The 22924-nt window shown below is 43.2% G+C and overlaps 2 protein-coding genes across 4 annotated transcripts; one reads left to right on the top strand and one right to left on the bottom strand.

The window, feature by feature from the left end:
* Positions 1–7451, top strand: gabpa (GA binding protein transcription factor subunit alpha). Of its 2 annotated transcripts, none has more exons than XM_061692610.1 (10): positions 1–151; positions 2638–2738; positions 2826–2970; positions 3750–3834; positions 3916–4140; positions 5059–5253; positions 5324–5380; positions 5473–5595; positions 5833–6025; positions 6857–7451. In XM_061692610.1, exons 2-10 carry the CDS (start codon positions 2662–2664, stop codon positions 7074–7076), a joined length of 1320 nt encoding a protein of 439 aa, XP_061548594.1. In that variant the 5' UTR covers positions 1–151; positions 2638–2661; the 3' UTR covers positions 7077–7451. The 2 variants fall into 2 exon arrangements, with proteins under 2 accessions (XP_061548594.1, XP_061548595.1); XM_061692611.1 differs by lacking the exon at positions 1–151 and adding an exon at positions 278–2225.
* Positions 7452–8213: 762 nt separating this feature from the next.
* Positions 8214–22300, bottom strand: LOC133410412 (amyloid-beta A4 protein-like). 2 transcript variants are annotated; one of them, XM_061691567.1, is made up of 18 exons: positions 22047–22300; positions 19984–20151; positions 19781–19910; positions 19582–19694; positions 19247–19422; positions 18710–18948; positions 18420–18587; positions 16128–16261; positions 15976–16050; positions 14743–14901; positions 14430–14558; positions 13275–13374; positions 13092–13159; positions 12840–12978; positions 12662–12715; positions 11486–11577; positions 10685–10831; positions 8214–10028 (listed from the first exon to the last, which is right to left on the bottom strand). In XM_061691567.1, exons 1-18 carry the CDS (start codon positions 22104–22106, stop codon positions 9927–9929), a joined length of 2253 nt encoding a protein of 750 aa, XP_061547551.1. In that variant the 5' UTR covers positions 22107–22300; the 3' UTR covers positions 8214–9926. The 2 variants fall into 2 exon arrangements, with proteins under 2 accessions (XP_061547551.1, XP_061547553.1); XM_061691569.1 differs by lacking the exon at positions 18420–18587.
* Between the last annotated feature and the right edge of the window lie 624 nt (positions 22301–22924).

Here is a 22924-nt window from a genome sequence, read left to right as displayed (position 1 = left end):
TTAGTCCCCGCCCTCCTCTGGCTTGTGTGTTTTTCTGTGTTGTAGTAGTTGAGCCAAAAAGTTCGCCTCGGCTGAGAGAATACAGACATCCTTATCGGCCCCGAATTGCTCACACGTCAACATTTTCAGCTTGGGGCTCCACGTTTAAGAGGTATGCTCGTTTCTGAAAACACTCCGAGTCGTCCCTAAACGCAGTGGAATCACGTCCATTTTTTTTTCGCTGCGCTCTGTGTGTTCCCGCTGTTTTAGCTAGCCGTCGTTAGCATAGCTTGGAGGCCGCCTGCCCTTTACTGCCTCGAAAGGGAAACCCGTCTCGTGCTGCTACGAACGCCGAAGAAGCTGCGTGAGCGTCGTGAACATATACAAGCCGGTAAATCGGTGAACGACTTTTCCAGGCGGAAGTTAGCCGCGTCGCTAGCGCTGTTAGCCGAGCCCGCCCGCCCGCTGCAAAGACGGGAGTGCGTAATACACGTCGTCAAACGATAAATGGCGTCGTTCCATCCCCTCACCGCCGCCTGTCCGCCGTTAGCGTCAAAGCGAGTGTATCGGAAAAGATGATTCGGAGAGTTTTAGTCTCTCCGCGGACTTGGTGGAGAGACTCTGGAACGCGTGTGCTGCCGAGGCGGCTGATCTCGGAAGTCTAAACGCAGAAAACCTTTGCCAGGATTTCCGGCTCCTTTCCATTTGCCCTATGCTGTTTTGTTTCCGTTTATTCTATTTCCGTTTCTCAAACTTTTCCCCATTCAGCGACCAAGTGCGACCCAACGCCCATATTTTTGAAAAACACGAAGCCCCGCGTGCGTTGAGGGATATCGCAAGCGTTTGTTCTGCTTACGGTTGTGTAACGAGGGGCTGGCCGCGCCGACGCCGACACCGACACGGCTGCTTCGGCAATTTGTGTCGGTAACTTTGGTCACTCTCGGCGTCACCGAGCAACTTGCTCGGCCTGACGTATACTTCGTGGCGCATTTATCTACACCCTCGCAACGTGTACGTGCAACATTTTACGGGGGTCACTTTTTTTTTTGTGTACGTTGGCCGAACGTTTGGCCTTAAGACGGCAGAGCCTCGCCCCTCGAGTGTGCTAACGTTAGCCGTTAGCAGTCGACGGTCCCATGCGACACACGACTGTAGTCGTAATGGAGGCTGACAGGGCCTCTGTACTTGTAAACACTACCTCATATTACACATACTTCACCCATTTATAACATTACCAGCACACTACAAATACCACTTGCGCCTACTTTAATATCATATTATGGATACTTTTCTATTCATAACCTCCATACAACAATAAATACTTTTAAGTCCTTCGATCAAAGTGGTTGACCATGATTATCGTTCGACAGATGTATTTCCTATTCGTAAACATCGCAGTATGGACGCGTAAACTACTTAATGCATTGGATTAAACAAGTCTACACACCCCTGTTCAAATGCCAGGTTTTTGTAAATGAGATGAAGAGAAATCACTGAAAGATTTTCCACCATAATTGTGACCTATAACCTGTACATATCAATAAAAGAAATCTTTTCGAGAGAGGAATTAAAACAGTAATAAATATACTAATTTGGTTGCACAAGTGTGTGCAGCCTTACTAAACTGGACACGTTATTAACATCCTCTCTCCTTGTTTTTTAATATGTTTCTTTTTCTGTCACTGGTATATTATTTTTCTACTTGTCAATACCTTCAGACATTTGGTTGTCTTGTTCTGTCTAATTTGTTATTTGTGGTGTAAATGTATGTGATTGAGTGAGTTGTTTGGGTAGGGAAGTGGTACTCGAGCTCAAATGCACCTTCATTTTAATGGATATATTATTTTCACCTGTGACAAAACTCCACACATCTGAGAGATAACTTGTTGTAATGTCCCTGTCCTTTTCTGTACCGTCGCGTAAATGAAAAAAATCTATCAAATTATTTGATTTAAAAAAAATAAAAATAAAAAAAATTCGGCAGCAATGTTCAGATTTAAACAATCGCAGGCCATGTCCACGTGGAAATGGAGCCAATCTATTTCTTTTTTGTTTTTTAAGTTTCCTGAAGTGGCACTGTATAGCTGCCACAGGAAGTCACAAAAAAGAGAGAATAACAAATAAGATTGTCGAATATAAACATACAACAATGACAGGGAATGCGAAGCAAGCAAGAAAAGAGACATTTATGTGGACCGAGGGCGAGGTTCAACTTCTTCGGAACAAAATCCTAGGTCACTGCCAAGGTAAAGAACATCCAACAAAGTGATCCACCTTTCTTATTGTTGCTGCTGTTGGCCGTGTTAGCGCATGTTCACGGGAGAACTACGGCGTCATCGTCTCATAAAAGATGCATGTTAATTGTGTTGTATGGTGTGTGATGCTATTAAAATAAAACTGCTCTTACACTAAGAGCACAGCCTTTACACAGGTCGAAATGGCGTTCACTGCCAGCCCTCTCAGTTAACATGGATATTTGACTTCTAAAGCCGTCAATGGCAGTGAACATGTTAAAAGGATGGGACTAAAATAAAAGGATTAAAATGAACTATAGTTGAAAACTAAAGCACCAATCCCCACTCATATAAATTACAAATGCCTATGTGGAAAAATGTGTGGTTTATTAAATAAATCCCTTCAACATTCACTTTCCTGCAGCTCACCTCTCTTTTCAAAGAGACAATGTCCAAGGGTGGAGCAGACGACATGATAGAGATCGAGATTGACGAACGGGAAAAACAGGCGTGCTTGGAGGAGGGGTGAGGACGCTCGAAATTTCTATTCCATAATTTTTGGCTCTTGTAGTCACGTCACAGTTAGACTATCCCGTTTTGTCTCGCCTTTAGCATGGAGGAACAGACCATCATGGCGTCGGATCTGATCCAGCAAGACATTGACATAAACGAGCCGGTCGGCAATTTGAAGAAGCTGTTGGAGCCTCGCCTCCAAATCTCACTGGATTCATATGAAATATGCTTACAGGACATTCAGGTAATGCCACATATTGAATCATTGATTTTTAATAGGATGCTTTCGTTGCTGTTGTAGAAAAAACCCCTCAGAGACGATAGATTTATGTTATGCTACTTTGCCTCCAAATTGTGTGTTACATTGGAAAGATGAACCCAATCTGTTATGTGACACTGCTTTAACTATCAAGTTGCATCTGCTTGCCAAAATTCATTTGTGTTTGTTACCTAATGCTGAATTTGTTATGATCACATTGTAAAAAGCAGGCAGGCCATGAGTTAAGCCTTTTGATGCCCACTCAGCATTGTCTTGACTGTGAACAGAGTGGTGCTAATATGCTGAGTTAGCGACTTTTCCAGCCCCTTCAGCGACTATTTTTCAAAAAAGCGACTAGTGACTTTAATTCCCACCAAAAACCGGATGTGAGCAGAATCATTCGCTTATTGTTTTTCTATATGACAGTAAAGGAGCCTGGTGGAAGGCAATCACGGCGTCAATGGCGCAGAACATTGCCAGACAATGGTGCCCATTTATAATTTGCAAAAGTGGTGATTTACCAACTTGTTGGAAAATGTTGACCCGAGGTATGTGCTGGGAAAACAAATTAATAACAACAAATGTTTCAAAGCTTGTTTTGTATTAAACGAAATAAAGCAAATCCTGGGGGTGGGGCAAATAGCAGATATTGTTTTGAATGTATTTTCTATAGGCAAAGGGGGAAAATAAAGATTAAAATCTAAAATCTGATATTTGTAAAGTTCTGCTGTGGACTTGCTCATCTGGTGTGGTCTTGTTTGTAGTTGCACCCCGATCACAGCCTCTTCGATCAAGGCGTCAAAACAGATGGCACGGTGCAGCTCAGCCTGCAGCTTGTCACCAAACCAGGTGAGGATTGGACCGTGATCCTCAAAAGTCTCACGGCACCAAAAGCTGAAGTCTCCGTTGTACATTTTCGCACTCGTCCAGGCGAGGAGAAGTTGAACATCTTGGAGATCGTGAAGCCCGTGGAGACGGTGGAGGTGGTGATCGACCCGGACGCGGCGGGGGACGAAGGCTCGCTGGTGGAGGAGGGCCAGCTCATCGCCGTGGAGCGGTCCGGGCTGTCCGACGAGACCTCGGAGCAGGTGACGCGCTGGGCTGCTGCGCTGGAAGGGTATCGCAAGGAGCAAGTCCGACTCGGCATACCATATGGTGAGGAAAATGTACGCGTGGGACTCGGGAGAATGTAAACCTCCGCCAAAGCCAAATAATTATGCCCAAAAAGCAGTAGATTCCTCCCTCATAGCAAAGTGTGAAACAAAGCCGGTAACATTAAACTGGAAACCTTTGTCTTCAAAATATGCAGAGCAAAATATTTGATATTTTATTTGATATTATTTATAATCCAGACAGTATATACAATATATCCACAGATAGTGGCAATGGGTGTTTATTTACTCCTGTGCAGCAATTACCAGGCATGTATTAAGCATAAGCTGTTAGTAGTAGGTATCTATTTGTAATTATTGTAATCATGTTTTTCATAATTTGTTACCACAAATAAATGATGACATCGCTAAAACGGTAAACAATGTTAAAACAAATTCAATCATTTGAATAGGAATATCTGAGTAACTATGTCTGAGGCCAACAAAATTAAATGGGCTAATTTTTTAAAAATCAAAGTAATCAATTATCACCAATTGTATGATGCACATTTTCTTTTTGACCTTCCTCTTTGAATATTTGATGTCCAAATCTGTTTTCCAGTTGCTGTATTTTTATTAATTTTCCTCAAAAATCCATGCAGCGCGCTCTTGTTTGACTGTTTAAGCGTATTCTAACACACAAAATTCCTTTTCACCGCAAGCGAGTATCATTCACCCTAAAGCAGCGTTTTACTCCGGAACGCTCAATGCCGAATATAGTGACACTTAGTCTGTAGAATCCCACACGAATCTCAGCTTCACAGATGCTATGTTGATTCAGCAGGAGCCATACCGCCACCAAGAGGCACCACCTGCAATTGTAATGCTTAGTGAGGTGTTCGTTACTAGGTTCTCTCAAATTTAAAAATATTGTGGCATAAATATGCAACGTGGTTGTTGTTTTTTCTCTCTCTCTTTTTAGACCCTGTCCTGTGGACGGCCGACCAGGCGATCCACTGGGCCGTGTGGGTGATGAAGGAATTCAACATTGACGAGATGGAAATCGGGAGCATTCACATCCCCGGTCGAAATCTCTGCGCGTTCAGCCAAGAAGAGTTCCTCCAGAAAGTGCCCAATGGAGAAATCCTCTGGAGCCACCTCGAGCTCCTACGCAAATGTAAATCGGTTTTCAACGAGTCCGTTTATTTTGTTCCGATTTAATCCTGATTTAATATTTGGAATTTCAGATGTTTTGGCAAGCCAGGACCCGTCCGGAGGGGACGCCACAGTGACCATTGATCAGCGTAAACCCAGACTTTGCCTAAAACCAAATAACAAGATAATGCCACTGCTGTTCTGTTCTGACGAGTGTACAATCCTGTCCGTGCCTCTCCAGCTGTGCAGATAATCCCGGCTCAAGTCAGCACGCCCACGGCCATTAAGGTGTTGAAACAGAACCGGGGACCCCGAGCGCCCCGCATCTCGGGAGAAGAGCGCAGCTCGCCCGGGAACCGCACGGGTAGGCTCACTGCACACAAGCTTCATAAAATTACAATTTTATCAAATTACAACTGCTACTGCTACTCAGCCAGCCTCTGGCTTTAGTTCCTGAAACACGACTGGCGTAGTGTTTATTGAAGTAAAGACAGACGCTTTCTGAATCGTCATACAAGTGTAAAAAGGAGTCAGGCGCTTCACTGTTTTGGGCAGTCATGAAGCAAATACACTGAATGAGATATAACTCCTGTGGTGACAGGCAACAACGGTCAGATCCAGCTGTGGCAGTTCCTGCTGGAGCTGCTGACGGACAAAGACGCAAGGGACTGCATCTCCTGGGTGGGCGAGGAGGGCGAGTTCAAGCTCAACCAGCCCGAGCTCGTAGCACAAAAGTGGGGCCAGCGCAAGAACAAGCCCACCATGAACTACGAGAAACTCAGCCGAGCACTCAGGTACGATTGTACTTCTGTGCATTTGCTGACATGCAACACTGCTTACTGTATGTTGCGTGCTTGATGTAACAGTCACCCATGCACTTTCAGCAAACGGTCAAACATACAAGTACAAGCAAGCACATAATTCTTTATTTTGTGTGTATATGTGTGTGTGTGTATATATATATATATTTTTTTTTTTTAATAATTTTTTTTTTTTTTACTTCAACCGGGAGTGTCGATAACAGGTTGAAACAAGTACACATTGACACTTTTGAGAACTTTTCGCTATCTGCCAAACTGCACACCGCAAGCGCAGGAAGGACAGAGTGGTAAAGGGTATATTGGGTGTCGTAGTATCGAAGCGATTGTTACGAGTACAGACGTACAGTATTGGTACTGGTATCGATATCGGTGCATCCCTGAAAATAATGTAAAACTACTTGCCATTTAAAGACACCTGTCAGGCGTAAAGAAAAGAAAATAAAATAAAAAAAATTACATGGCCTGTCACACAAATATAAAATGAAATCAACCACTGATGTAATGTCAAACTTCAAAACAAGACACGCATAAAACTATTTTTTTTTTTTTTTAAGCAGAATGACAGCTACTTTTTTTTTTTTTTTTTATCACAAGTGACAAGCAGAATGACAGCTAATGAATGAGTCGAGCAGATAAAATTGTAATTAAATTTTTACTCAAAGTGCCTTCTTGTCAAACATCAGAACATCAAATTCGAAATTACAGAACGTATTTTGAGAAAAACGTAGCACAAAAACTACCTAGCGACATACCGGAGAAGCAAACATAGCAGTTTACATCTTCAGCCAGTGCTCCTCCTCGCAGGTATTACTACGATGGCGACATGATCAGCAAGGTGCAGGGCAAGCGCTTCGTGTACAAGTTCGTGTGCGACCTGCGGACCCTGATCGGCTACAGCGCCGCCGAGCTCAACAGCCTGGTGGCCGAGTGCGAGCAGAAGAAGATGTCGCGGGTGCAGATGCACGGCATTGGGCAGCCGATCACCACGGTGACGTTGGCCACCACATTGGACAAGGACAACTGAAGATGAAGGAGGAAGAGGAGAAGGGAGGCCTTAACTCATTAACTCTCCGATGAACCTTGCTGACGCAGCGGCGTGGATGAACACCTTGTTTCAGCATTTTTTCAAACCACCACAGAGGAGGTACAAATGAGACATGGCAACAAGTGAACGCTTTGAATGTGACTGAAATAATGTCTTCCTTGTCTGTAGCGACGGCCTTTGTATATATACATCCGCAATTCATGTTTTTTGATAGCCGCGCCACGGCACGTGTATTTTCATATTTTTCCTTTTATAGAAGACCCTTTTTGTATTTTTATTTTAGTCTATGTTCCCAGTGTTTTTGGACCACACGTTTTTGTCCACAGGGGGAATAAAGTGGCAAAGTTTTTTTTTTCTCAGCTGTTTTCATTCACTCATTTCATTGAACAGCGGCCATTTGAGTTCTGGTTAAGGCCACCTAAAACATTCATGAAAATATGATGCACATCTTCCTCACAGTTCTGATCGCGGTTCAGGATTTAAATTTCTCGTCATGGGCTTTCTCCTTCCAATAATCCCAAAACATGCATGTTAGGTTCATTGCAGACTTTAAATTGTCTACAAATGTGAAAGTGAGCCTGAACACTTTTTGTCTAAATGTGCCCAGTGATTGACTGGCAGCCACTCTTGGGTGTACTTCTCCCTGTTGGCCATAAATCAGCTGGGATAGGCTCCAACATTGAGGACAAGCATTGCAAAAAATGGATGGATGGGTGATGTAACAATGCAGCACGGTGTACTTATGGTTGGCACGTTTCCCTCACAGTCCTGAGGTTCAAGGGTTCAAATCTCATGTGGGTTTTGTAGGGCTGCTTCTTTCATTCCCAAAACATGCATGTTAGCTTCAGTGAAGACTTAATTGTCCGTTGTGAGTGTAAACGATTGTGTTGGCATGCGCTGCCATTGCCTGGCGACCAGTCCAGGTTGTACCCTGCCTCTCGCCCAGAGTCAGCTAGGATAAGCTCCAGCTCACCCGTGACACTGATGAGGACAAGCGCTATAGAAAATGGCTGGATGATGCAATGATCAAAATAAATGTTGACTATTATGAGCATTTGTGTATCCTCTACAGCCCGTAGGTTAAAGAAAAGGCAGAGACGGCGACAAAAGCAATCGTTTATGTACATTAAAAATTTTATTCATGGTATGGTGGCAGTAGAAACTTAAGCAAATGGTTCATGTAACTACAAAACATTTTTAAACATTCACCTGAACAAGAGCTTCAGTTCACATGTCTGTGTTGGGATATGTTAATGTTAGGGAGGGGAGGGGAGGTGATGACTCAACAGATCTACCACATGACAGACGAGACACGGCTGCAATGGAAAAAAAAACAAACCAAGTTGGTATCATGAAGGGGTGGCGTTTTGGGGGGGTGGAACTCAATATCCCCAATACTAATCTGTCACTATTAAAGCTGTAGGGAACATAGAAAAACGGGCCTATTTTGCCCAAACATCAATTTTACAATCAATAACGGAATGATTCAACAGGAATGATTTGGATATTAGCCTCCAGTTCCACTCCAGTGGATCCGTCGAAAGGTCCAATCTGACTTTGAACTGAAAAGTCTGCATTGAGAGCTCATACTGTGGAACCTCCTGAGTAGAAATGCAATCACACTGGTTGACTTCTGAGCTGTTCTAAGTACAAAGCCATTTCCCCATTGGACATAATGTAACACGAATTAATCTGCTTCAGGATCAAACTTGTAGTACAATATAAGAGAAGGTAACAACCAAAAAAGTTAAATAGTTTCCTTCATCTGAGTCATGGAGCAAAGGAGTGTAGTGTATTAACTGATATTGAAGGAATTCTATTCCTCATATTGTACTGAACAGCCAGTCCCTTACCTCCACTTTTCCTCTTTGCTATCACTACTGTCCTTCACACAAAAAAAGGTAAAAACAAAGCAAACACATGTGCAGTTAATCCTTTTCATCGTTTTCATGCCCACAAACGTCGTTCCACGTGGGAGGTTCCACTGTACTTGGTGATAAGACATTCCCCAAAATGACAAAGCTAGAGTGCATAAAACCCAAAATAGTAACACAATCATCTTCCTTTCGGATACTATTACACTTCATATATTACATATAGTATTTGATTCTTTTTTGTTGTTGTTTGATTTTTGCCCATGCAGCTAACAACAGTGAAGCATGGAGATGAACTTAAAAAATGTTTAAAGCATTCTGAATATTTTTTTTTTATCATCATCTTCATTTTGCACAAGATCACAAAGAAGACACCAGAAATGTACAATCCCGCTAAAATATCTAAAAGTCAGACCCAGTTGGACTCAATATGGCCATGCACTACATAGACGTACAGCTAATCTCCTTCATATATTACACACAAAAATTAAAATATTCTTTTGACGTTTTAAACAAACTTGAAATGTTTTGCGCTGGATAGTTTAAATAGCTGAGTAGCACAGTGCTGCGATGATAATAATATTCATATATATATATATATATATATATATATATATATATATATATATATATATGTGTATATATATATATATATGTGTATGTATGTACTGTATAGCTATAGTCAGTCAACAATTTCTTTGCGTACAAACACTGCAAAGGGGTGTCGTGTGATTGGTTGAAATGTGCTGGTGACACAGGGTACCCTTGTCTCACTCCGTTAGTGTTACTTTGTGCAATTGACGGGGTTAACTAGGTTTTGTTCCATGTCTGCTTCCTTTGGCCCAAACACAAATTTCCTCTCTTTAAAATGAGCACGATCCTTTTTTTGTTTGTTTATGTCAAATGGGAGCGCAGACTGGAACAGAACCTCGGGGAGGAGCGAAAGGGGGTCTTATTAGTTGTGGATCTGCTCAAAGAACTTGTAGGTGGGATTCTCGTAGCCATTCTGCTGCATCTTGGCCAGGTGACGCTCCTCAGGTGTCACCGCCGCATCCACCTGAACACAACAACAAACTCTTCAAATACACACGAGTATCATCTCAAATGCAGAGAGTACAACGCATCTATTACAGTAGCTATTATTGACCCCCCCCAAAAAAATGTACAATTAAAAGAAAAAAGCACATGGACAGGGGTGGGTTTCGTTCACTGCTGAAAGAACAAAGCATTTATTAGAGTAGGTATTCAACTTTTAATTAAAATAATTTAACTACCCAGAAAAGTGAATTCAGAGATTTGTTTCTAAAGACATTATACATGTTTGAAGATAATTAATGAAAACATACAAAGCGTGAGAACTGTGTATTACTCAACTGTGGAGCTACAGGATAGCGTTAAACTGTTTTCCAGCGCTTTAGTTTTCCTGATTTTTGATAGGTAGTGAAAATGGGTTTGCGTGACGCACTCTGGAGGCGCCCCTTCGATCACATCAGCGGTTATCAGGCAAACCTGTGACATGCGGTCAGGTAGCTAGCTATGCCTACACCTCAAAAATGTGCCTTCGCTTCTGATAGTCTGCTGGCGTGGCCACTTCAGAGTGCCTCGTTGTCTGCCGTGAGTGCAATGGCACGCTCTCTTGTTGATTCGCATTCAATTACAGTCTTAGTCTTACAGTAGTACGTGACGTCGGTCAATGCGGAGGCAGCCATTTACCTCGATGACGCCGTGGTGGATGGAAGTGTATTGCTTCTTCCTCAGCATCACCAGGGTGATGACGATGATGGTCGCTATGACGACGCCTCCCACCATCAGCCCGATGATGGCGCCTTTGTTTGAGCCTACGTCCTCGGCGAAAAAGACCTGTCATTGAAAATGTGTACAGTGATTAACAAAGACTTATTTTCTCCTCCCATACACGTTCAAAACATTTATACTTAAAACACATTTTAAAGTTATTTGAACATGAACAAATTGCAAGCATAAAATGTATAGAAAAACACTATAGTAATCATTACATGAACTCCGCAAAGTAGTGCCCAATTATTTATTGTATTAAATAATTCCAAACATGCAACTCAATGTCAATAAGTGATAAGAGGCTGCGCAAAATACCATTGTAACTAGGGCCAGCAGATCCTGCGGCTTCCCAGACTTCTTTGCATTTTAACTACAATCCTGTAGTTGTAGAAAATCAAGCTAATGTTACTCTTTAGTTGCATTTGTTCCTGTCCACATTGTTATGAGTGTGCCCCGAGGTTGGCATTTGTGAATTTATTTCATGAAACTCTGACTGTGGCTTCTGTGGCATTGCGGCCACATTTCAGCCCTCGAGGCCTGCGACGGTGCGCCGTGGGCAGCCACGACGGCCAGCGGGATGGCCCTTTGCTCACAATTCTCCAAGCCGGATTTGGCTGTCGCGACACCGGTGTGCGAATGATGGACGGCAATATGGCAGCGCACCACCGTATGTGCAGAACAAGCCAATGATGCTCCAATCTGGGTGGTTTACATTACCAGTTTTTGATGGTGGACTTCGTAGCCAGTACTTTGCCTCTCCTCTGTCTCCATACGCACTTGGGGCATCTCTTCTGGCTTCAGGGCAGACACTTGGGGGGGGAGGAGAAAACATGAATCCACATTGTAAAAACATATGACAAAAAAATTCACCCTTCATAAAAGACGAATATGCACTGTACCATATTGAGAGATGTTCCTAATATTTTACATTTGTGCTCAAGAACCACATTAGATTTCTTAAAATGGACAGATGTGCCACGTCTTCCTTCGATGAGGCAGAATACAACAATAAATAAAAGAAGCAAAACTATGTAAAGTATGGCAAACTTTTCCTTTTAATAGAAAATTCGTCATTTTATTAATTCTATTTAGAATTCATTTACAGTGGTGCCTTGAGATAGGTTTAATTTGTTCCTTGACCACGCTTGTAACTTCAAACAGATTATAATGTTTTGTTTTTTGAATAAGAAAAACTACAAAGCACTTTATAGTATTATACTTTATAAAAACATACAGTAATGACTTACTAAAATGAAATTAGTTTTTGTCACACTTTCTCCTTCAAGTGAACAATGTGCTGCTCATTCTGTGTATGTAAGTGCAGGTCTCGGCCACCTGGGGGCAGTATAATACAGACATACAGTACTCGAGACTCAGCTCCTCTCTTGGCTTCTAAGCACAAGCAGTATTTTTAGTTGTTCTTCACAGAGGATTAAGAATATATACTGTAGATAAGACGGCTTGTATCTTGAATGATTTGTAAATCAGGTCACTCGTATCTCAAGGCACCGCGACTAGTCTAATTTCTTGAGATGGTGAATATTCGGCTTCCTTTAGCTGTAAGCTAAAATCATCAAAATATAATCGACATCTTTCATTCTTTGTGTAGTGAATCCATGTCATATCACTTTCACTTTTTCAACTGTACTATTGAGATCCAATTTTCCCGATTTCTAATTTATTGAGATGCACCTGTATGCGGGACTTTGACATCATTTTCAAGAGGACTTTCTTTTTTTTTTTTAAATTAAAGCACGGAAGTGTCAAGGAATGCATGGTGTTGGACAATTGTTAAATGATTTGCTCTCTGCCTGTCAAATCAATCAAAAGTGAGGAGCATTAGGATCTTTGTAAAGGCAGCATTGTCTCCAGCCTGTGATTGTAAGCACATACCAGGCCGTGTGGGTAATCCTCTATCTGGAAGTGGGCGGGCATCAACAGGCTCAACTGTGAAGAAATGGAAGATATTTGAGGCGTTTCTCAAATCTTGGTGCCTTCTCCGTACATCAGTCATTGGATCGTACTTCAAGAAATAGTCAGTGGAAGTAAATACAGTAAGCGTATGTGTTACCGTGGTTCTCAGTGTTGGGCTGGTTGAAGCTCTCGGGGTGGATAAAGCCCAGCCCGTCGAGGCCGGGTTCCATCGGAGCCGAGCTGTACGCCTGGTCGGGCATGAGGGCGTCGTTGCCGTAGCTCATCCTGCCGTCCACCTGGTTACGGAGACAAAAACCTGTTACCGTCTGTTAATGTGTGCCGAGTCAGATGATGGCGCGGTCCCGCATTTATTCAGCAAGTGCGGGGGAGCGGGTGCAACCTGACTCACTCTGTTGTCACTCTGCAGGGAGGACACTTGCTGAGAAAGCTCGGACTGAACTCGCTGCACGATGACGGCTAGCGGAACAAAAGACAAAGTCAATACCAAAACGCTTAGGCCACCATTACATTTGTTGTTCTGACAAGTTCCAATTGACACTAATGCTCAAGAAAGGTCGTCTCGGAGACTTACAGACTTGGCTGTGGATCTCGTTGGCCACGTTGGGCACCTTGTAAAGCAAACCAAGCGACTGGTTCATCCTCTCGTCGATCACACGCAAGTGTGTCAAAACCTGCAGGACAGCGACACGAAGAGCTCACTGAATTTCAGGCCTTATTATTTTCAGAGTTGGGTCGTAACGAGCTACATTTACTCCATTATATTTACTTCAGCAAGTTTTTGGATATATTGTACTTGTCAGAGTAGTTTTAATGCACATACTTTTTACTTTTACTCGAGTAGTTTTGTTTCGCGGTGCAGTCGTCCGCTTCTGCCTAAAAATGGCTCAATTTCAGCTTACAAGAACTCCACTTCGAACGTGAGAAAATGCGCTTTTCTATGTACAGCTGTAATTTCTGCCTGGTGAGCTTATTGTGCCACATCACGAATGTAAACATTCATTCATTCATTTTCCGTTCCACTTCTCCTCAAAGGGGTCGCGGGCGTGCTGGAGCCTTCCTCCCAGCAATCTTCGGGCGAGAGGCGGGCTACGCCCTGAACCGGTCGCCAGCCAATCGCCGGGCACACAGAAACGAACAACCATTCGCACTCACACCCACACCTACGGGCAATTTAGAGTCTCCAATTCATGCATGTTTTTGGAATGTGGGAGGAAACCGGAGTGGCCGGAGAAAACCCACGCAGCCACGGGGAGAACATCCAAACTCCACACAGGCGGGGCCGGGATTTGAACCCCGGTCCTCAGAACTGTGAGGCAGATGTGCTAACCAGTCGATCACCGTGCCGCCCGAATGTAAACAAATAAAGACCATTTATTGTGGCTGAATATGCCTTAATTTATGTGTTTTTCCCCTAAATCAAGACTTACTATATTATTGTCTGAGTGAAAAGTGTATATTGTTGCACATTCCTATTTTATACTTTTGTGTAGCTGATGTTCCTGATCTAAAAAAAGAGGTTACTCACCAGTTATTTAGTACTTGAGCAGTTTTTTCACGCTTAATTATTTAGAACTACTTTTTACTTTTACTCGAGTCATATTATTCTAAAGTAAGCGTACTCTAACTTGAGTCCATTTTTTTTTTTTGGCAACTCTACTCATCTCCGATTATTTTAAAATACTCTCGTCGTGACGTTTACTCGGCAAGAGAGCGTCAGGTGGCGTACCTGAGGCCGAATCTGCGGCGCCTTCTTCGGGTCGACAGTTCGGACGTGCTCGTAATGTTTGACTGTGTGCTGGCGGTCCTTCTGCTCGGCCCGAATGTACTTCTTCAGCAGACTCAGCACCTGGCGGGGCTGGCGAAGGAACATTTTAAATGGCATTACTACCCCACAGGATGCATTTTAAAAACCCAAATGTCTTGTTGAATGTGATCCAAAACAGAGCCCGTCATGTTTATTATTGACATTGCAGTTTGCAGCGTTGTAGTACACATGAACAGACAACAATTGTGTTTGGGCACATGTTTCTGCCGTGTACCCGTGGAGGGTTGGCCTGCAGTGCGCCGAGGTAGTTTTCCAGAGCCACGCGTCGGCGGCTGTTGAGCAGAGCCTCTACGCGGGCCATGTGGGTTTCCACCAGCTGCTGCCTCTCCCCGGCGGCTTCCTCCTCCAGGGCCTCCACCTTCTCCTGGAAACGCTGCGTTTGCAGAAGCATGCAGGCACATCATTCTCGGAATCTCGCGACAGAGCGGTACCAAAAGAATCTTTTTTTCACTTGCTGTACAGATCATCACAAGGTCTTCTAATGCCTTACTGCAAGTTTGTTTTTTGGCAGTTGTGAAACAATCATGCCGCCTCATGTTCTAAAATCGTGAAAACTCATATTTGAGCAGCACTGCACTTATTTGGCTGTCAAAGAAGATGACTATCCGAATGTAAACTGATGGATTTATCTGTTTAATTCTTATTCCACAAACGCAGTATTAATGAGAATACCCCAAAATGTTGTGCCTTTCATTACCCCTTTAATGGTATATACTTGAACTTTTAACATATTTAATTTATAGGGCCCATATTTTAACAAAAATACTTTTTCTAAAATTTTGAATGTAATATTGTCTCTATGGTGCAGCAGTAAACATGTCAAATATGAATTACAATCATCCTCGCATTCCTGAGTTCCAGACATTCTTCTGTCAAGAGGTCTGAAATAAGGACATTTGAACTTCTCGAGCTCATCTTCCTTCGTCACTAGCGAAGACCCCTGCCTACCTCTCCACTCCTGAGCTCGGGCTGTCATCATAACAAACGTGTCCTCTCACAATTGGGTCTTCTACACAGAGGCAACCAGTCAGAGGAAAGGGGGCGGTCTTAGCCAAATATGGGCGGCCGGATACAAAACTGGGTCAGCCAGAGAGGCCTTTTCTGGACACTCGTACGACAAAATCAAGATGTTTTTTTTTTCCAAATGAAACTGACACTTTTATACTAAGCCCATGTTAGAGAGTCACTCTATGGAGGTCTAAATAGCCAAAATACAGGACCTTTACGATCATAGAGGGTTCCTGTAATTTTAATTTTATATTTTGCTATAATATGTGATTTAAGAAAATGTATAAAAAAATCCATGTATATAATTCATAGAAAAAGTGTGGGGCATCGCATACGAACATGTGCGAATGATACCAGCCCTGCCCCAATTTGAGCCAGGAAAAACCCTGCTACTGAATCAAAATGGCTTTCAAATAATTGCACCGCATTGCACCATTACCTGAATGACGGCTTTCTTCTCGGCACGTGGGAGGTTCTTGGCCTTCCTCTCAGCCTCCTCCCATTCCTTCATCACCTGAGGATCAAGAGCCATCATTCCATGCACACGCATTGCACAACAGGCCAACAGAGTCAAAGCATCACATCGCACACCTGGGACAGCTTTTCCCTGTGCTTGGCCTCCAGGCTTTCCTTCGCCCTCTGAAAGTCGCCGTGCTCGTTGTCGTCGCCGGGCGATTCGAGGTATTGGTCGATGGCATCCGGAGGGCTGGGCGCCGTGGTGGGTACTAGCAGGAGGAGGAAGGAGATTGACAGGAGAGCTCAAATATGACACACAGGAGAAGGACATAAAAGAAAGTTGACTGAAAAGTTGAAAGAACAGAAGCACTGATCCTCATGCTTCTAGAACACAGGCAATGTTAGTGTTAGAAGACGCACAGTGAACATACATTTAAAACAACTAGTGTTAAAAACATACACCGTATTTCCTTAGTGGCGAGAGGTTGCTTTTTTTGTTTTTTTATTTTATTTTTACTCAACTGCAGAGGACCAGGCATTTCTTTGAGGCGAGGCATTCATTTTTTTTTTTTTTTTTTTAAATCATGATTAGTTCAGTGTATCAAGTGCCCTCTTGGTTCAAATTGCTTCATTTCATTTCTACTTCTAATACTGAATTCAATCAACATTTTGAGGGCTTTCCCAAAATGCAAAAATGCTCCAAATGTTTCAGGTGTACTCATCCTGTTGAAATTTTACATGAGGTGATCCCCAAAATTTGGCTTGACGCACCCCCAGAACTTCGGGGGGAAATTTGCCCCCTTAGCATTATGAAATTTGCTAAACATGCCTATTATGAGTAGACTCATAAAAAATGTTAAAGAAGTCAGGTCTCAAAAGACACAGGAGGTCCACCATTTTGGTTTGCAGCAGCCATTTCTAAGTGGCCGTCATTGGCGACCAAATTTGAACCATGTACACTCGACCGACGGGCGACACATACTGTATATATTTTTTATGAAGATTTTCCACAAATACCTATTGGTGCTGACCGGTAATGGGAGAAAAAATGGATGTAAGGCATTTATTTTGGAGGAGGCCTTGATTTTCACAATGCTGGTATGGGTGGAGCTACACACGCTTGAGCCCGCTGATTGGTCGAATGTGAATTGTTACTTCCATATTACAAGGGGAATGGAGCAGCAATTTCTGTTCATATCGAAAATGCAGTTGAGTCTGAAGAGGATGTATTGATTCCCTGTTACGTTTCTGCACTGCTACATAGATACACCTAACATGGTGGAAACCTCCTACACTGTAGTAGTTTATTACAGCTTACTTTCTTCCTGAAGAGAAAAAGGGATACATCCATTTGAGATGAGGTGTTCGTTTCTTTGATTAACTGAAGCATGTGCCTATTAGAGGAGGCCACTATTCGAGGAAATGCAGGCGGTTAGACACAAGGGAAGTTGTACACACACCGGCACACAAGAAAACACAGGTCATTATGGAATGAAGGGAGATGAACGTCCCGGGGCAAAATGTGTTTATGTTTGATGTGGGAGCTCGGAGATAAGACGAGAAGCGCCGAGTCATGATGAAGACAAAAGCTGCTTCACTAACATCACACTAAACATACCCCTGCGCCCCCCGCCCAACAAACACACATAGTCAGCTGGTTGAGGCGTGACATGGTCACTCATGGTCAACTCCATCCTAAGTGGAGGCATAGCTCCAGCGAGACATGCAAACACGTGCAGCAGTATGTTCCAGCTTTGCAGCGCTCGCTGGTTCACATGCTGGAGTTAAGGATCGGTTAGTGTGACTGACCGCTTAGAAGACAATAAGACAAATGAGATGAGCCCCCGCGTGACCTGCAGGTGATTAACAGATTAACAAAAAGGGAGCTCCAACTCTCCTACAGTTTTCACCTTTGCCAAGGAGAATGTTTTTTTATTTTCTTTTTTTAAAAATTTGTTTATGATTAGCGTGGGTTTGGGTTTATCATTGTTATGAAATCTTCAGCCTAGATTACTTTTATGACTACTGACGTAACCCAGAAAAAAACCCAAATAAAAACTAAATGTAAAATATTACAAAATTAAAAGATCAGTCTGTTGTGAAAAAGATGATTTCATAAAATAGAAAATGAGTAAACCACTAATACTCTAGTAAATCTATATCTATAAAAGAATAACTACAATATTTTTGTAAGAATGAGTATCTCGTGAAGTACAGTGCAGTCAATACATTTTTAAGAATATATAATGCTAAATAATCATTTGAACCTATGAAATGTTTTACAAATTGATTGCCCCTGCCAGTCCTCAGATTGGTCAAGACTGAAAGGAAAAATGTGAGTACTAAAGCGCGAGAGTCAGAGCAGTCAGGCTTGAAGAGAGCTGACGACAACCCCGGTTTCGGCCTCTTTCTCGTCCAGGAACTTACACGAGCTGCTGCAGACAGCTAGGCAGTATTCCTCGGAATCAAAGTTATTCCTGTTGCCCCCGCAGCCCCCGAACAGGAAGGGGGCGCAGCGGGCCTTTTCAGGCACGAAGTACCAGCGCGCCAGCACGTCGTGACACGGGCCCGACTCGGCGCGTGCCCAACAAGCGGCTGAGGCGCGTACGCACAGAAGCGGCGACACAGAAACAAAAAGTAAACAAAGCAATGTCGAAAATAAGAATCATATATGAACAAAAACATGAATAAAAACAAAATAACTCTTTATATGTTACCTCGGACGACTTCCTCGATGGATTCGGTGGTGGTGGTGGTGGTTGTCATGGCGACGTTAGCATTGCGCTCGTCGCTTTCCCGCTCGTTGGTCACGTCGTCGTCGTCTTCCTCGTCCTCCTCTTCCTCAACTTCTTCATCGTCATTCTCGTCCCGTTCAAAAGTGTCAGCCTGGCCGTCGTCTTCCTCATCCTCCTCCTCCTCGGCGGCAGGAGGTTCAGTGTCCGTCTGCTGCGCCATGCTGGTGAGGAACGGTGCTCGGGTTTTTTGGGCATTGCGCAGATGATATACAGGGTGTCTACAAAATCTCTTTAAAATTGAAATATCTTATTTAAAAAGCAATTGATGAGATATGTCAATCAAATTTGCTCTCGAACTGTAGTGCTGTATCCATACAGCAAACAAACAAACAAAAATCTATTTATAACTATTCCTCATTTTGTAATAATTTCCACCAATTCATCTATTGGTTTGCTTTTGTAATACATTTATGAAATTGTAAAGAGACTTCATGGACACTCTTGAAAAAAGAGGGGTACCTGTTATCATTGTTGTCAGGCTCAGCTCCGCCCCACCAGACGTCCGATTCCTCGCTATCGGACTCCTGCACGGCCTCGATCGGGCAGCACACAAACTCCACCCCTCGGTAAAGGTCAATGCCGCACGGCATCAGCGGCCCGTAGTCAAAGAGATTGGCGGCGCGGTCGCCGCAGAACTGAGGGATGGTAAAAATGAAACGTTGTGACTTGGCACAGTGAGAATTAATCATTAGTAAGCAGAGCCGTAACAGAGGACCCGGGGGGGGGGGGTAATAAAATTTAAAAAAAAAAACGGAGCATGAGATTCACCACAGGGGGCCGAAACAGTGACGCACCTCTTGGGCGACAGTGTGCCAGTGCAGATAGCTCTCACACTGGTCCATATACTCCTTGTGGAAGAACTTACACTTGTCAGGAACCAGAAGGGCATCGCTCACAAACTCCCCGACTGAAAAAGCAATTTTTTTGTAAAATAAATGTAATGTTTGGCTCACACACTCATTTGCACGCACTGGCAGCATTGAGGGTGCATACCCAAGCAGCGGTAGGGCACCACAATGTGATTGTGACTGCGGCACTGCTTGCGGCCTTTTTTACACCAGTTTTGGATGCTGACGGGCTGGTTGGCCTCCACGACATTAGTGATCTGGAGTTCTGGATACACCTGGACAAAACATCCTATTCTTACAACATTTGCTGCCTTCATAACCGCTTACAGTCTTGCCACTCCATCCTACCTCTTGGCAGTAATTCAGGATGCCCTCCTTGGTGCCGATGCAGCTCTTGGAGCCAGATGGGTCTGGCTCCCAATTGCCACTCTGCACATTGATGTGCATGTTGAGCTTGCCGCAGAACATGGCCACCTGCGGTTCAGTCAGCAAACTCACCGCGTCATCAGCAGGCACCTGGAGAAACATCAAGGAGAAGACTATTCAGCTTCCTATGCACAGAACATCACGCAGGGGGGAAGGGCGCCATAATTGATTACTTAATCATTAACAATTCAGTTGATTGTGTGTCATTGATTAATCATGTCTTGAAGCATTAGGAGGTAGTGCACGACTAGCAGAGGCGCTGTTGATTCAGGCAGAACTAATTTGCTGTCTAAAGAGGAACAAACAGCGAAGGAAGTTGCGCATGCGATGGTACAAGTCCAGCCAGAAATATTGTCAATACAACAAAGGCAAGCAATCAGAGATTCTCACTTTTTTTTTTTTTTTTTTTAAATACACTGGAAGCTTTTAAAAATAAAATATATTGCCATCTATACCCCACCCTAATAAGGACAACCGCTATAGAACATGGATAACTGATTATTAGTTTCCCCCTTCGTCAATGGAAAGGAAATGTCATACAATTGGCAGCATCCCTATTGTGCAGTACAGTGATTAAAATGCAAAGACAAAAATTGCTCTGGAATACTATGCATTGAAGTCAAATTATTGCTTTAATCATAATCCTGGAGAGATACTGAATGCATAAAGGACAGAATATGTAACATTTGTCATTTTAGTCACTTTTCGACTTTCATTCCTATTGCGGGTGGATGGCAGAAAATGTGAAAGTAACTCAATGACACACACCGTGCCAGGCCTTAAGTATCGAACCTGCAGTGCATCCTGCTGACAGCCTTTTTGCAAAGTTCTATTCAATTCTCAACCTCTCGTTCTGCTAAGAGGTTCTTTCCCTCTGACCTGTGCATCCTGAACAACTCGACATAATATTAAAATAATGTGTCTATATTGTGGGTTCTGTATCCTGCACCTTTTCCACCTTTTTGTGCCAGGTGGTGTAACAAACTATAACACCAATGAATAGGCAGATTGTAAAATTAAAACCTTTGAATGGAACCTTTGACCTGTTTTTGCAGGTTTTGTCATGGTTCTCAGAAGGTTGCATTACAAATTTGCCCTTAAACAAAATAGATTCATATCATAATATTTTCAAACAAAGTAGTAAGTGTTGCATATTATGTGAACAATGTAGTTTAGGGTCCGTTCGGATGTTTTCTAAAGGACCGCAGTCGTGTGTTTGATTTCCTGAGTTGAAGCCAAACAGTCGCAAGCGCAAGCAGCAGGCGCCATCTTGCTTGTGTCATAACTGCACGGCGTTTTGTCTGTCTTAAATGGCTTCTGACAGGTGTTTGAAAGTGCCCCAAAAAAATAATAAAATAAAATAAAATACGTGATATTTACAGACTTCGTGTGGCGGGGCGAGTTATTCCCACTTCTAGAGGCTTTTATTCTGCTTTTGTCTACGCGATTTGTGGCCTTTGCCTGAGCGCAACAATTAGCCCAACATGCTAACAAGCATTAGCGTCATAATCGTCATTCTTACGTAAAGCTAGTGGGCCATTTAAACTCAAGTACAAATTGGAGGGCCAAAATGACCCAATTTGCGACTTTATTCCACATGGCGACGCATTATTAAACAGAAAGTCGTATTTTTAAGAAACAATTTCAGCGGAGTTAGGCTTTAGGCCTTGATAGCACTGCTAGCTTATCAGATGCTAATCGTGCGCGCTAAAGCAGTGTGCTCAACAACAGTAGTTGCCCAATCTCCACACACAACTATGTTCACAATCACGCGCAACCTTAAAGTGGATTAAATGTCGCGAGGGCCTCGTTAAATGTTATTTTGAGCAGCAACGAGGCCGCCGTTATTTCTCCCACGTCATATGCATTTCGTCACGAGAAAGGCACCGTGGCCTGCCGACGAGCAAGCTGGGTAAGGAGCACTGACACTCGGCTACAGCCTGGTGGATGATGACGGTGGTGACGGTGCTGCTGCTTCTACTCACCTCAGATGAGAGCGTCAAGGTCGCCGCAAGTAAGAGCACAAACGCCTCGTGTCCCCCCATGCCGTCCTCCCGGGTACCCAGTACAAGCAAAACGTCCTCTTGGCGATGTCCCCGTTCGACGGCAGCTCGTTATTCAAATCAATCACGCCTTTTGGCTTGACACGGACGCGGCGGATAAAGTGATCCCTGATCCCGGTGATCCCTCCCTCGTCGGTGGTGGTGGTGACGGATGGAGCCTGGATGCGTTTGGATGGGGGCGGGAGAGCCTGGAGGGTGGAGGGTTAGGGAAGTCCGATCCCAACGCTGCGAAATAAACTACACTTACTTTTCGACTAAATGAATGCGTGGAAATAAATCTTATATCTATTCATCGGAATGCTGTATACTTTCCCCCCAAAAAATATTTTGTGCATTTTGTTTGCAAAGGGACCGTCCGCATCTTCACTCATAGACTGTTATGCACCTTCTTTATGAAGTGTGCTTAAAAATTTCAAATTCCCTCTCTGTTTGTACCCACCCTCTCCATCCACCTTCAAAGAGTTTTGGAATATTTGTCCCTGCCCTATACAAAATGTGTACTAGTAACTATTCTTATGGCTCTTTTTTTTTTGTTTTGTTTTGCATGGTGCCTATCACCCGAAGAGTACATTTTATATGTGGTTCCCCAAATTTCAGAACAAGAAGTCATATATAGTAGCACAACAGTACAATTTAGAGTATTGTAATTTAATCCTCATTGTGCTTGAAATTTTGAGGTTTTCACCTCAAGTTGTGGTTAATGATTCATCTTAAAATATATATATATAATCTCATGAACTATTTGAATGTTAACCCTGTCAATCATTGCCTCGGGCATTGTTTCCAGATTTTTGTTTGTT

This window comes from Phycodurus eques, chromosome 12, assembly GCF_024500275.1.
Source record: "Phycodurus eques isolate BA_2022a chromosome 12, UOR_Pequ_1.1, whole genome shotgun sequence".
Taxonomy (NCBI): domain Eukaryota; kingdom Metazoa; phylum Chordata; class Actinopteri; order Syngnathiformes; family Syngnathidae; genus Phycodurus; species Phycodurus eques.
The sequence above is the reverse complement of the archived record's forward strand: the minus strand, read 5'-3'. Positions and strand labels throughout refer to the sequence as shown.

Excerpts from the sequence above, each read along its gene's own strand:
- gabpa (XM_061692610.1), top strand. The coding sequence starts at position 2,662 with ATGTCCAAGGGTGGAGCAGACGACATGATAGAGATCGAGATTGACGAA. Across the intron at positions 2,739-2,825 it reads CAGGCGTGCTTGGAGGAGGG|CATGGAGGAACAGACCATCA; the intron begins GTGAGGACGCTC and ends TCTCGCCTTTAG. Across the intron at positions 5,254-5,323 it reads CCTCGAGCTCCTACGCAAAT|ATGTTTTGGCAAGCCAGGAC; the intron begins GTAAATCGGTTT and ends TTGGAATTTCAG.
- LOC133410412 (XM_061691567.1), bottom strand. The coding sequence starts at position 22,106 with ATGGGGGGACACGAGGCGTTTGTGCTCTTACTTGCGGCGACCTTGACG. Across the intron at positions 14,902-15,975 it reads AGAAGAAAGCCGTCATTCAG|CGTTTCCAGGAGAAGGTGGA; the intron begins GTAATGGTGCAA and ends CTGCAAACGCAG. Across the intron at positions 10,029-10,684 it reads TCCACCACGGCGTCATCGAG|GTGGATGCGGCGGTGACACC; the intron begins GTAAATGGCTGC and ends TGTTGTGTTCAG.